The sequence below is a fragment of the Rhinopithecus bieti genome, unplaced genomic scaffold (assembly GCF_001698545.2).
Source record: "Rhinopithecus bieti isolate Rb0 unplaced genomic scaffold, ASM169854v2 scaffold_44774, whole genome shotgun sequence".
Classification (NCBI taxonomy): Eukaryota; Metazoa; Chordata; class Mammalia; order Primates; family Cercopithecidae; genus Rhinopithecus; species Rhinopithecus bieti.
In genome coordinates, this window is record NW_016819032.1 from 595,329 (window position 1) to 610,916 (window position 15,588).

At 39.1% G+C, this 15,588-nt stretch overlaps 1 protein-coding gene across 1 annotated transcript in view; it reads right to left on the bottom strand.

Annotated features, from left to right (window-relative positions):
* DSG2 (desmoglein 2) overlaps window positions 1–15,588 on the bottom strand; it is a 64,218-nt gene that overhangs the window by 24,372 nt on the left and 24,258 nt on the right. Inside the window, exons 2-8 of the mRNA XM_017858052.1 lie at window positions 10,976–11,011; window positions 9,330–9,464; window positions 8,327–8,488; window positions 8,046–8,190; window positions 6,737–6,903; window positions 4,718–4,855; window positions 4,415–4,600 (exon numbers count right to left, since the gene is read on the bottom strand). Coding sequence (XP_017713541.1) covers window positions 4,415–4,600; window positions 4,718–4,855; window positions 6,737–6,903; window positions 8,046–8,190; window positions 8,327–8,488; window positions 9,330–9,464; window positions 10,976–11,011 — 969 coding nt within the window. The remainder of the gene's footprint in view (window positions 1–4,414; window positions 4,601–4,717; window positions 4,856–6,736; window positions 6,904–8,045; window positions 8,191–8,326; window positions 8,489–9,329; window positions 9,465–10,975; window positions 11,012–15,588) is intronic.

Genomic DNA, 15,588 nt, shown 5'->3' on the forward strand with positions numbered 1-15,588 from the left:
TCATAAATAGCCATAATGCTCCAAAGCAAATGGAAAATTTTCAGTATCAAGAGTACTGTGTGAAGGAAGAGACCTCTATTTTTTGTAATTCTGTAAACTTATTTTATCATTTCCATTTTGCTATTTTTTTAATAACATTAAAGATTGTAAGTTTGTTAATTTGTTAACAAAGCTGTGAATTTTCTCATGTGACTATTTACTATCTCTATTTCCATATTGAAAAATATCTGCTCATTTCCTTTATCCTTTTTGGACAGCTTCATTCAGGTATAACTTATATACAATAAAATTCACCCGTTTTAAGTGTACAGCATGATGAGTTCTGGATTTGCAGTCATCACTATGGTCCAGGTTTAGAACACCCCATCACCCCCAAAAGTTCCTTTATGTGTGTTTGTAGTCAGTCCCCACTCACGCTCCCCACTCCAAGCAATCCCAATCTGCTTTCTATCCCCATTGTTTCGCCGTTTCTAGAAATTTCAAGTAAATGGAATCATATAATATGTAGTATTTTGTGTCTGGCTCCTTATACACAGCATAATCAGCATTTTTTTTTTTTGAGATGGAGTCTTACTCTGTCTCTTAGACTGGGATGTTGTGACGTGATGCTGGCTCACAGCAATCTGTGCCTCCCGGGTTCAAGTGATTCTCCTGCTTCAGCCTCCTAAGCATCTAGAATTACAGGCGTGCACTACCACATCTGGCTAATTTCTGTTTTTAGTAGAGACAGGGTTTCACCGTGTTGCCCAGGCTGGTCTCAAACTCCTGAGGTCAGGTGATTCCCCAACCTTGGCCTCCCAAAGTGCTGGAATTACAGGCGGGAGCCACCACGCCTGGTCCATAGCATAATGTTTTTGAGGTTCATCCGTGTTGTAGCTTGTATCAGTACTTCATTCCTTTTTATTGCTCATGAGTATTCCATTATATGAATACACCACATTCTGTTTATCTACTCACCAGCTGATGGACATTTGGACCTGCTATTAGTTTTTTTATTATTATGAATAATGCTGCCATGAACCTTTGCATACATGTCTTTGTATAGACATGTTTTTATTTTTCTTGGGTGGAAACCTAAGAATCAAATCACTGGGTCATATAACTACTCTTGTGTAACTTTTAAAAGAAACTGTCAAACTGCCTGTATCATTTTACAATTCCACCAGCAATCCAGTTTCTCTATATTTTTGCCAATAATTGGTGGTGTCAATCTTTTTGACTGCTATTGTCTGAATGTTTGTGTCCCCTTAAAACTCATGTGCTGAAATCCTGACTCTCAAAGTGATGATATTAAGAGTGGGGCTTTTCGGAGACCCTGAGATCAATGCTCTTTTAAAAGATGCGTAGTGGAGCTTGTTGGATGTTCCGCTATGTGACCATACAACAAGAAGGCACTGTGTATGAGCCAGAAAGCAGGACCTGCCCAGACACTGCATCTGCTTTGATCTTGGGCTTTCCAGCCTCCAGAACTGTGAGAAATAAATTTCTGTTGTTAATAAGCTACCCAGATAATGGCATTTTGTTGTAGTAGCCCAAACGGACTAAGGCATTCATTTCTGCCATTCTAGAAGGTAAAGTGATATCTCTTATAGTTTTAATTTGATTTTCCTTAATGACTAATGGTGTTGGCACCTTTTCATGTGGGTATTTGCTACTTGTGTATCTTTTTTGTCTAAATTCCTTTCAATGGAATCTGATTGCTGCCCGTATAATTTGGAAGCAATTCATTATATAATTGAGACAGTGACTTTGTAATTATCTCACTCGGTTGTATTCATTTTAATACTCATTTTATTATTATTTTTTATCTACATCCTTCTTGATAGAAACAACTATATCCCTTTTTTGTGCTATCGTAGTACACTAAAAATACAGTCAAGCATTGTTTAATGATTTGAGAAATGCATTGTCTGGCAATTTTGTCTAAGTGCAAACATCATAGAGTGAACTCACACATACCTAGATGGTAAAGCCTACTATACACCTACACTACATGGTATAGTCTATTGCTCCTATGCTACAAACCTGTATAGCATGTTACTGTACTGAATATTGCAGGCAATTATAATACAATAGTAAGTATTTGTGTACTTAAACATGCTTAAACATAGAAAAGGTATAGTAAAAATATGGTAGTAAAGATTTGAAAAATGGTACAGCTGTATAGAACACTCACCATAAGTGGTGCTTGCAAGACTGGAAGTTACTCTGAGTGAGTGAATGGATATGAAGGCCTAAGACATTACCATACACTACTGTAGACTGTAAATACTGTACCTAGGCTACACTAAATTAAAAAAATACTTTCTTTCTCCAATAATAAATTAGCCTTAGCTTACCATAACTTCTCTATAAACCTTTTAATATTTTCTTAACTCTTTGACTCTTTTGTAATGAGTCTTAGCTTAAGACACAAACACACTGTGCAGCTATACAAAATGATTTTCTTCCTTTACATCCTTACTCCGTATTTTTCAGCTCCATTATAATTTTACGGAGCCATCATCATATATGTAATCTGTCACTGACTGAAACGTTCGTATGTGGCACATGACAATTCTATGCTAGCACCTCTGTCATTCATCAATGTCTGTTTCTCCTTGTGTGTGCAATTGGCTTTTCTATCTCAGGTATCTGGCATGGTCATACCTATAATTGATGGCTAAAATTATATTTCTACACAAGCAGATAAACTGATTTTGTCTCGAATGACATGATCCATTTCTTCAATAATCATGAGTTCTTCCCTTTAAACATGAGGTAATGTTATTCAATTTTCCTCTGCTTTTAAAAAGGTAGCTTAAACGCATATAGTAGCTGTCAATAAGTAGTGCTCAATTATCATGAAACCTCAAATTAATGCTTCTCTATTCTGTTATACATTTAGATCACCATTATTCCTCTTTCCACTGTCAGAGTTTTACCCAGTCTGTTATATATTAAGTTTTCGTAAGAATTTCAAAACTTCTGGAATCAATTTTTGCCTATGTGTAACTTAATGAAATAGTATTTTGGAACTGTAGCTTTGCATTTTATTTTACAATCTGGTAAGGCAATTCTAATATAAGCTACTTAAAATACACTGATATTATTCCTTACCTATTTTGTTACATACAAATCCATCCTGTTTTTTATATATATATATATTTCTTGAGACGGAGTCTCACTCTATTGCCTAGGCTTGAGGGCAATGGCGTGACCTCGGCTCACTGCAACCTCCACCTCCCAGATTCAAGTGATTCTCCTGCCTCAGCCTCCTGAGAAGCTATGATTACAGGCATGCACTACCATGCTTGGCTAATTTTTGTATTTCTGGTACTAGAGATGGGGTTTCACCACGTTCGAGGCCAGGCTGGTCTCGAACTCCTGACCTCGTGATCCACCATCCTCAGCCTCCCAAAGTGCTGGGATGGGATTACAGGTGTGAGCCACCGCACCCAGCCCATCCTGTAATTTGACATAAACGCTTAATATCCCTATTTAGTTCAATTTTCCCTTCATTGACTCAATTAAGCACAAGAACTTAGTATACTATATTTCCAAATGTGAGCCTCATACTAATAATAGAATCACAGGTGGATTTTTGTTAAAAAGACAAGTTCCTGAAACCTGCCCAATGAAACTTTTGTTGATGAGACCAGGAACCTGCATTTTGGCATGGTTTTATGAGGTGATTCTTAGGCACACTTAACTATCAAGTTAATCTCACAGCTTCTATTTTTAGATGTTATTAGTGAGGTCTAGGTTTACTGGTTTTGTTTCAGGTTTTTTATTTTTATTTTTTTGAGACAAGGTCTCACTCTGTTGCCCAGGCTGGAGTGCAGCGGTGTGAGCACGGCTCACTGCAGCCTCCACCTCCTGGGTTCAAGCTATCCTCCCACCTAAACCTCCTTAGTAGCTGGGACTACAGGCATGTGCTGCTTTGCCCAGCTAATTTTTGTATTTTTTTTGGTAGAAGCGGGGATTTGCCGTGTTGCCCAGGCTGGTCTTGAACTCCTGGGTTCAAGCGATCTGCCTGTCTTGGATTCTCAAAGTGTGGGGCCTGGCTTTACTCTTAAGTAGATAAAATCAGAGGCAGTAATCGAGGGGATACTCATAGAGGCAAGAGGTTGTGATGTGAGAATGTGATCGCCAGGTATGAGCTGCAGGAAAGCCTGGAAATGAGCTAAGCAGTAATGATGCTGGTTCCATGCTGTCTGGCTAGGATTAGAGTCCCCTGATATGAATTTGAAACGTAGTGTGACCACTTCCTAATCATAGAACTTGGGCAAATAGGGATGGCTCCTTTCTCAAACAACTGTAGTGCTAGTTAATTGAGTATGTAAAGCACTTCTAAGTGTTCAGGGCTTAGATACATTAGATTCCTTTCCAGCACCAACTTGGCCCATGCCAGTTTTGAATACTTAGTACTTACCTTAATAAGGGTCACAATTCCTTCATTTGTTTGAGCATCTGTTTCTATGTGGAAATAACCCCCTTCATTTCCTGATGCAAATGTAAAATTTGCTAGCCAATTATCAGAACCTATTTCATCTGCATCGAATACTTTTATGCGTGTAACTTCTACATTGACTTGATTTTCTTCAACCATCCCTTCAAGCTGCAAAACATGAACACATGATTTTTATTTCAATGAAATACAAATATAAGTGATATATTTTTAGTTAGGACTAAAATATAAATAAATAGGTACAGTTATTATAAGAATAATAGTTACCACTTTATTTTCTACTACAGGTATATTGTCATTGACATCCAAAATACGAATCTGAACTTGAGCTTGTTTTACAGGTTTATCAGTAACTTCTCCATTGCCATCTCTTGCTTCTACCGTCAAAGTGTAGCTGCTGTGTTCCTGCAGAGCAATGAAAAATGTCCAGCTGGGTGAAAAGAGTCACTCTTAAATCTGGCTTTCTGGTTGTAGTCCAGTTTATCATGTACCACAGTATATTTTATTTACAAATCAGTTTTATGATCTGCTATTATTTGTGTGAAGATACTATTTACTTGCAGTCAGAGCTTTTGCAGAAGAACAGCAAAGCCTCGGGAGTTGTAGATAGTCAAATTCTTCAATATGTCATTGGTGATACTATCAGAAGAAGTCTGCACAAAGGAGCCACTGTTGAAAATGTAGCTTATTCTCTGCTGAAAGTGAGGTGGAACTGTAGGAATTGATTCTTTCTGTCCCGCACTTCATTCTCAGTGAGGAAAACCTGGTCTTAAATAAACTTGGCTAGTGAAGGCAAAACTGGGTGAACTTTGTCCAGAATTCCGAAGAGATCTGATTCTTATAGTATGTGTCCTAGAGAACGGCTTCTCAGATGTCACTTCTTCTCTTCCATGAGGTCTCCTTACTATGGTTCTGTTCAGTGTGGCTGGAATTTAGGAGGGCAGGTAGTGCCAGGGCTTGGGGTCCTGCATAGGGCAGAAGCACTCAGTGCACAGCAGGACACCAGGACCCTGGAGCCAGCTGCCTGGGTTCCAATTCTGGCATCGTCATTTACTGACTGTGTTGGACATGCACTTAATCCCTTTGACCTTTGGGTTCTTTATGTGTAAGATGAGGATAATAAGTGAATCTGCCTCATAGGGTTTCTATGTGGATTAAATGGGTTAATCCATAAAAAGGCTTAGAACGGTACCTGGCAGAAGGTAAATGCCCAGTAAGTTAACAGCCATTATTATTGGTTAAACTTTCTGTCCTTTAGAAACAGCAGCTTGTTAAAAATCACACTGCTAATGCAAAATAACACTTTTCCATTCTAATTTTATGTGAAAAAGTATAGAGTAGAATTTTAGATGAATCATATTCTTTAATTTTACAAACATCCCCTTAAGCCTACTGGGTGCAATCCTTCCAATTTGGGCAGAATTAAATCATTTTTCTAAGAAATACTGAACATAGTGCATTTGGATGATGATTTATATCTGATGACAAAGAGTGTATCTTTGGATCAATGACATTTTATTCTTGTACCCTGTTAAAACCTTTATGTACACAGCATTTAAAAAATCTTCTATCTCCCCTTTTATTTAAAATTTCCCTTTGAGTTAAACAAAGTGAAATGTTTGAGAGAAACGCCTTTCTAGTAAACCTACTCAAATTTTCCTTCAATTTGGGATTTAGAGTAATTTTCTCCTTTACAGATACTTTATTCTCTAACTAGGATTCCTGTTTTCATCCCTTTCCACGCTGTCTCCTATGTACTAGCAGTGTCGGAGCCTCCTAATGTTTCATTAGAGAACTGCAAACTGAGAAATGTTTTAGGAATCTCTAGTAAACAGAACCCTGATAGGAAAGGCCCTAGAAGGGTGCTGTCTTTATGAAATTTTAAATCTTCTAGTAGTCATATTTTAAAAAGAAACGTGATAACAATTTTAAACAAGTATATTTTATATAATCCATGATATCTAAAATATTATTTTAACATGCAATGATCACAAAAAACATTAACGTCATATTCTGCATTTTTCATATTAAGTTTTTCAAATCTGGTGCATATATTACACATTCAACACGCATACAGCACATTACAATTTGGGCCAGTCACATTTTAAGTGCTCAATAGTCACATGGCCCATATTGGACAACCCATCCCTAAAAGAGAGTAATTCCAAGAGTTGTCCTATGGATAAGGAATACAGAACAAAAATGAGAAAATTAGAAAAGAAAAAGAGAGGAGAAACTGGAAAGGATAGAGAGTTTAAAGATGGGCAACATAACATATTAATTTACCTCTCTGTCCAAGGTAACACTGGTTGTATAAATCTCTCCTGTATCTTTATTTAGGTAGAACACTGGAGGATAAGCAGGCTCCAGAGATACGATCCTATAGGAAATTTTAGAATTCAGGGTATTGGGCTCATCTGCATCTGTTGCATTGATTTTCATCACAAGTGTATCTGGCATTAGAAATAAAGATGTCTAAGATGAAACTCAACTTTAAGCACACTTACCTGTTATTTTATTTATAATTTTAGCTTGTTCCCAAAAAGATTTCAGGTGCTTATCAAAATCACATGCAGTTGACCACAATATAACATTGAACTGGATGAGGACGTAAGCGTGAATGGAATACAACAACAGGAAAAACAAGACGAAGGCAAGGCTGAGGGTGGAGTCCTGAAAAATTGCTATATAAGGTGATAGATTTGTTTATAATAGTATTAGTAGCCAATACAAAGAAAGTAACATGAACAGGTACATGATCCTGATATTTATTAAGATACAAACAAATCAGGAGAAGCGTAACTATTCTTTATATCATGGTCCAAAAGAAATCTCTCAGCCGGGCACGGTGGCTCAAGCCTGTAATCCCAGCACTTTGGGAGGCCGAGACGGGCGGATCACGAGGTCAGGAGATCGAGACCATCCTGGCTAACCCGGTGAAACCCCGTCTCTACTAAAAAATACAAAAAATTAGCCGGGCGTGGTGGCGGGCGCCTGTAGTCCCAGCTACTTGGGAGGCTGAGGCAGGAGAATGGCGTGAACCCGGGAGGCGGAGCTTGCAGTGAGCTGAGATCTGGCCACTGCACTCCAGCCTGGGTGACAGAGCGAGACTCTGTCTCAAAAAAAAAACGAAATCTCTCATTCAAATCCTCATGAAGAGCACTGTGTTGAACAACGTTGTGAATAAACTTTACAGTAAAAATAATACAAGTTATAGGTCAGCAAACTATAGCCAAAGCTGTAGGGCCAAAGCTAACCAGCCACCTGTTTTTGTAAATAAAGTTTTATTGGAACACAGCTAGGCTCATTTGTTTACATATTGTCTATGGTGCTTTCCTGTAGAGAGCAGAGTCGAGTAGTTGCTACAGAGACCTTATCTGTCACATTAATCTACCCTATCTGTTCCGAGGCTAAAAGCAATGGCATGTAAAGTCCTTTAAACCTATAAGGAAAGCAGTTCTGAACCTAGAGTGAAAAATTTCTTATTTGTTCTGTAGGTAATACTCAACTTTCACTAAGATATGAAATTTAGTGTTTATTTACAGCAGAGATAAAATAATCTTAGCATTTATTAAAAAAAAAAAAAGACTCTTACGTGCTGCACTCAACTCTTCAACAGACCCAACAAAGACATCCTGTGTGAACACTGGTTCATTGTCATTGATATCAAGAACCTTAATGCGTAGCTCTAAGGGTTTCTCTACATTGTTTCCTCTTTCATCCAAAGCGTAACCTGTTAGCTGAAATCATGACATAAATAATAAATAAGATTAGATTTAAGCTAAGAAAACTAAATTACCATACTATGAAAAAAAAAAAGATACTTATTATGAAAGAAAAACTACAAACTAATAAATGTAAAATTATTCTTCTTACCAGAAAAAATGGTGTTTCTTCTCGATCAAGAATGCTGGTAATATTCAGTTCTCCGGTGTCTTTATTAAAGACAAATATACCAAAAGGTGGCTCTGTAATCCCTTTTCCAGTATATTTGTAAGTAACTTTGAGTCCTCTTTCTTCTGTAAGATCAGAATGTATCTAACATAAAAATAACAGGAATGTTTCAGGTTGAACTCTCTGTAATTTACTAGATTTGATCTTAGCCAAAAAAGCCTGAGAAGAGATCCTCTGTAATTTATAGGTAAATATTTTTATGGACAATTTCCTTCTGAAGTTCTTTGGTAATACAGGCCAGAGATGACGAGACTTGGACTAGGGGAATGGCAGTGGAGTTGAAGAGAAGCAACAGATTTGGAATATATTTTTGGAATAGAACTGATAGTGTGTGGTACATTTTGGCTTGAAAACGGGAGAGAATTACAGCGTCAATTACCAAAATGGGTAGAACTTATGAAGAAAAGCTTTGGGGGGAGAAAAATGAAGGATTTATGTTTGTGCATGCAACACTATCACATAATTTATCAAAAAAACTCGACCCCTTGAGAGTGAAAACACAGATATTAATTATTAAGCCAGGACAACAGGCATGAACCATGACTGTCTCAGGCAAATGAAGATGGTCACCCTACCTAGTAACAGACACCAGTTCATCTTGAAAATGACATTTTATGACATCTTCTTTTGAGCACTGAACACTCTGTGTTACCAGTGCCAAATCTCTTTACTCTTAGTTAAATCAAAACTCAAAGTTATCTATATTTTTGCCAATGATGCTGCATCTTCCGGAATAGGAAAAGAATCTTAAAGTTGATACTTTATGCTAAAAGTAAGCTCTGCTAATTTTCAGATATCTCTTGAATATTTAAAAATTCTGTAAGCACATTCTAAATTTTCCTTAAATCTTAAAGTAGACATAAAAGTCCTCTCACACCACATTTTAGTCATATGCATATATTTCATGTTCCTCTTTAGGAGATACCTTGGCAATTGGATTCTTTTTGGAAAGATCCTCTCCCTCCCGAAGAGCCACGGGGGCGGTGATCCAGGCACGCTTTTGCCGCACTAAATGAGGATGTTTAGGAAGCAGCTTATTTTCATTTCTTGTGCTTAAGACCTACAACAATAGAATATTGCCAAAATTTATTATGTGTCATAAATATAGAACATTAGTATGGTGTCCTATAACATATTAAACTTTTAAATAGTGCAAATTTTAAGGTATGCTTCGTATTTCCTATGAGGCTTCATTGTCTAAAAGGGAATATATGTATTCCAGCAAACCGCACAGGGCCTAAAGAGATTATCTCCAAGCTGGTAAAGTGGTAGGGTTTTTTCTGGTTTATTTTTTCTTTTGAGACAGAGTCTCACTTTGTCACCCAGGCTGGAGTGCAGTGGCATGATCCTGGCTCACTGTAGCCTTGACTTCCCCGGCTCAAGCCATCTTCCTGCCTCAGCCTCCCAAGAAGCTGAGATTACAGGCATGCACCACCACATCTGTCTAATTTTTGTATTTTTAGTAGAGACGGGATTTCACCACGTTGCCTAGGCTGGTCTCGAACTCCTAGACTCAAGCCTTAAGCGATCCACCTGCCTCCATCTCCCAAAGTGCTGGGATTACAAGTGCGAACCACTGTGCCCAGCCAGTAGAATTTTGTTTTTAACTGTAAGAAATGATTTCCCAGAGTGAGAGTAAAGAATCATTTAGTAGCCTTAAAATTGGCAAAGTAAAAAATAACAGATCATGTCAAAACGTTTTTTCTTACTAACTGAAAATGAAGTTTCATTTTCTGTGGTGGCTTGTGGTTTAAAATAAATTACTAAATGTTTTTTAAGACTAAATCTTAGTAATCTATTGATATAAATTTGACTAAAACTAGGGAAACTGTCAGTTAATGAATTTATTGTTTTCAGGATTGGGTAAAGAATTAAATTTCCCATTACATTTTCAGAACCTTAGGGAGAAAACCATTCTATAAATTTCCAGTTGGGTTTTATAGGTGCATATATATTTTATCCAAGGAAAATTTCAATACAGCTGACCTGGGATCTTAAGATCAGAAATAATCCTTATACTAGGTTTGGTTTATCATTTTACTCATTTTGTTGCTCTATGTAATAGGTATTTTACTTTGAAATATTTACACGGGTAATCACTAGGTCCTGGATTTTTTTTTTACTTGCACAAAATTTTCTATGACAAAAAATTGAAATTACTTTTTCACTTATACTTCATGAAGTATTCATTGTTAACAGCTTAATATCTTTTATGATTTTTCATAACTATACAGTTGCATATATATACACAGATGTATAAAGGTCTTTCTGCTATAAAAATGGATTTATACTATATATCTTATTTTACCCCAATTTTCATTCAGCACCTCGTCATGGACATTCTTCCATGTACCATAAATGGTTTTAACATTCACCTATTGGTGGATACTTACATTGTCAAAAACTGCTGCACTGAACACCCCTGGATAAGCTCCTCTGCACTTGTTTGAATGGGAATCGCTGGGTCTAATACAATGTGTGTCTTTAATCTAGTAAAGCCCAGACAACCTGTTTGCCACGGAATTAAGCCTCTTGAGTCAAAAGGCAGAAATAAACCCTTTATTTCCTCACCTGTAAGTGAAGTCCACTTCCAACATTAAAGCAGATCTGTAAAATAAAATTATTAGATATTTAGCCAATTTACTGCTAAATTCAGTGTGAAAACATTGTTCATCAATAACCTACCACATTAAATATTATAGACATAAAAAAAGTTTAACCACTACTACTATCCTTTGTCAAGAGGAAACAAATTTAATTTTTCCCTTTGCCTTCCCTAATGGCCAGTGCCAGAGGAGAAATCTATATCCTCCTGGATCCATACTGACTCCTCCAGAAAACAGTATCTTAAAAAACAAACAAAATAACCTGCCTTGTGAAATCTTAGTCATTCTCCCGTCCTTTTCTCCCCACCCTGTGGTTTTTATCTTGTGTTCTCCAGGACCTGCTTACCTTTCCTCAGGGCCACCAGTATGTAATATACCCCACACCCAGCTAACTCCCACCATCCCTATGTTTGTGTGCATTACACACAAACACACACACACACAACCACACACACGGACAGCCCATGTTCTGACTTTTCAGTTCCTCAGTATCCTCAGTCCCACCAACTCTTTTCTTTGGTTCTTCATAGGCACTGTCACACCTGGGACTTCATCATGACATAGTACTGTTCTAAATACAGTTATGCTTACTCTTAAATTTGCCCAATAAACTCCCATCTTGCTTTCTGAATATTTTGCACTCTAAAAAAATAATTTAAAAAACTGATGCATTAAAAATGTGCATAGTTTTGGAATATATGTGATAATTTAATACATTCATATAATTTGTAAAGCTAGTGTACTTGGGATGTCAATTACCTTAAATACTTGTCTTTTCATTATGCTAGAAACATTCGCATAATTCTCTTCTAGCTGCTTTGAAATGTATAATAGGTTATTGTAAACTACAGTCACCCTGCTGATCTATCGAACTAGTGTTCTTATTTCTAATTAGTGGTCTTCTTTCTTCTATCACACCATCTATTTGTACCCATTAATCAATTTCTTTTCTTCTCCCACCTCCCCACTACCTTTCCCAGTTTCTGGATTCTATCATTCTATTCTCTATGCCCATGAGATCAAAAGTTTTAGCTCCCACATATGAGTGAGAACATGTTGTACTTATATTTCTGTGCCTGGCTTATTTCAGTTAACATAAAGACCTCCAGTTCCAGCCATGTTGTTGTGCTGCAAATGGCAGGATTTCCTCACAGTTCATTAATCTCCTGGCTGGCTTCATTCTTCTCTTGGCTGAATCTGAACCAGCACTTTCTAATATGGTAGCTACTTGTGGCTATTTGGATTTTAACTGAAATTATTTGAAATGAATAATCCAGTTGCTCAACAGCCACATGTGCTAAGGGCTACCCATTTGGACAGGGCAGACAGAAAACATTTCCATCACTGCACACAGTTCTACCAGACCAGTACTAGCAGACTGCTGCCTGCCACTCTGAAGATGTTGTCAGTGATCACCAGGGAGCATTCATTTTCATGACTCTGCTATTCCTGCCTCACTTTTCCTCTCAAATCTAGAAACCTATTTAGTACTGACCACGCACTGGCAATATTGCTAGAGGAGGCCACAGTGGCTGAATAAATCTCTTACACATTCATGCTCTCAAATAGCTGTTCTTTCAGTGGGGTGACGGTTCCTTTCTAGTGTGACCATATGTCTGCATTTGCCCAAAGAGTCTAGGTTGACACCTGCTGTGAGGCATTCCATCTGTTAGCAACCCTTTCATCCTCAAAAGTGTGCTCACACTATAAATTATATCGTCACCTTGTCATTGCCTTACCCTGATTGCATTTCTAAAATAGGTATTCCAAACTTTAGGAAATGACTCTAGTCACACCTCTGTACCTATTCACTCTTATGAGATGACCCCATATATTATTTGACTGACACTATCTTCAGTCATCCTCTCTTTCCTTTCTTTCCCCAGGGAAGAGGTGTCCTGACTCCTTTCCAAGGCAAACCACCATTTGTGTATTTTATTTGCAACTCTATTTGTTCTCTCACATTTATCTTCAAGAACCTTAATCCTTCCACTAACCTTTTATCATCCTTCTCCATTGGCTAATCAACACATTTAGTTCCTTCTGATTGGCAAACCAAATATATTTAGGTTTTCCTTCTCTTAAAAAAGAAAAGCAGATCCCTCTCTTGTTTCTGTTAACAATCTGTTGCTCTATATCCCTCTCTTACTTATAATTCCAAACTGAAATTATTGTCTATATGTATTGCCCCTACTACTCCATCTTCCATTTATGCATTAATTCACTGGACTCTGTCTTTGGTGTAGATTGTCTCCGTTGTTTGCCTTTTCCCATCTGCACGGTCACGTGGATCCATGAAGCCCTACTTGGTACATCATGGGAAACAAGGCATTCCCTAAAATTTCAAAGTCTCTTTCACATCCTTTGCATTCATTTGAAAGCTTCCTGTAGGGTCCATTCCACATGTGAATCCTTCAGCCTCTTTCTTTCCTTTCCATTGTCAGTTCATGTTCTTGGCTCTCCATTCCAAAAAGAAACTCAGGGAGAGCAGATGTTCAGCTTCTAGTGTGGGCTTCTCTGGGGCAGATGAACAATCATGGCTAATTCTCTATTTTATGATCAGATCTATGATCTCTTCTTCATTCTCTCTACTATTAATTTGCCCAGCTAGCAGTGGCCAGAGATGTCTCTAACCAAAGGGGTGCTCCCCAAATGTATGTATTTTCAAAGGTGGCATGGTATGAAAAGCAAGGGAAAGCAATGCTGAGATAGATCACTTCTCTCTGCGTGTTCCCTGGGTGGGAATTTTCGAAGGGAAAGATCAGTGCCTGGATCAGAGAGGTCCCAGTGTCTACATCATCAGGGAACAGTCTTAAAATTTAGTATATTTCGGCCGGGTATAGTGGCTCACGCCTGTAATCCCAGCACTTAGGGAGGCCGAGGCAGGCGGATCATGGGGTCAGGAGATCGAGACCATCCTGGCTAACGCAGTGAAACCCCGTCTCTACTAAAAATACAAAAAAATATATATTAGCTGACCGTGGTGGTGGGCGCCTGTAGTCCCAGCTACTTGGGAGGCTGAGGCAGGAGAATGGCATGAACCTGGGAGGTGGAGCTTGCAGGGAGCCGATATTGCGCCACTGCATGCCAACCTGGGAGATAGAGTGAGACTCTGTCTCAAACAAACAAGCAAATGAAAATTTAATATATTTCCTGCCCATCCTTCTAATCATCAGACTCTTCTCTTTGATACAGGCCATATTAAGGAGTTGGCTGCACTGAATATTTGCTACTTTTATTCTTCCCTACAATCTTACTGGCCCTAGCAAGAGGGTATAATTTACACGTTATTTTAAGTAAATATTATTATTCTGACTGTCTGGACGGAGGGAGAGGGAAACAAAGAACAAAGGTGACTAAGATGGCATACTTCTGTGTTCTTCATCACCAACTTTTCCCGTGCGCGCCAAAATGTAGCCGGCGCCCAGGAAGGTGCAGATCAACCGGGCATGCGCCACGTGACGTCAATCCCAAGAGACGGAGATTTACCTGGCCGCACCTAGGGAACGCCCCCTGACACGCCCGTGTCCCGCCTATTGCCCTCCCACTCCCAGAAAAGCCGCTCCCGGCAGGCACGTGGCACGAACTTCCTCGGCCTCTCCTCCTACGCGGACCCAGGAACCTTGCCTGAGAACGCTGGAGCGACTTCCTCGGCCTCCGCCGCACCGGAAACCGGTGAACTTCGCCCTTTCTTCCTTCACATTGGCTAGCTAATAAAGTTTCCTTTTTTACCTTGCCTACTTGCCTTTTCTCTGGTGCCTGCTTTGGTGGTCGCATTAAAACAAATCAGTTGGTGCCGAACCCGAGAGGAGACCCCTCCTCAGGGCCCCTCAAGGTCCGAGGAGCCTCCTCCTTCCACGCCGTGGACGGACCAGGACCTAGACATCGCTTTCCACACCTCCAAGTCTCCTGGGGTGAGTACCTTTTGCCTCCCTCTCATATTCCTTGGCCAGAAGTCCTGCGCAGGCCCAACGTTTTTCTTTTGGTCACCAGGTGACCCACAGGAGAGTTCCCAAAGGTAGAGACCTCTGCCCAAAGGAACTCCATTCCAGTCCATGTGAGACACGTCCAGGACGGAGACGTCCGCCTGGAGGTAATCTCCATTCCGGCTCCAGGAGCCTCCCACCGGTCTCTAGTGGCTCCAAAGGACGCTTTGTAGCCAGGTAGAGTTCAGTCTCCGTTTCCGCCTATAGGCGAGAGGAAGGCAATGGGAAACCCCCAATCCAAAATACCTAGAGACTCCCCTTTAGGGTGTCTTCTAAAAAACCTCAAAACTTTACAATTAAAGCAAGATCTTAAACGAAAGCGACTGATTTTCCTCTCCACTGTGGCGTGGCCACAATATAAATTAGACAACCAGTCTGAATGGCCGCCTGAAGGCACCCTAGACCGTAACATTTTAATCGACCTCAGTAATTTCTGCCAGTGCTTAAGCAAGTAGTCTAAAATAAATTATATATAAAAGTTTTAAGACTCGCATTCTCGACAAGACTTGTGTAGCCAATGTTTCTTGGCCCAAGTCAAGTTGGCTAAGGGGCAGACCTAGCAAAGTCAGAAAAGAAAAAGTCATCTTTCCTG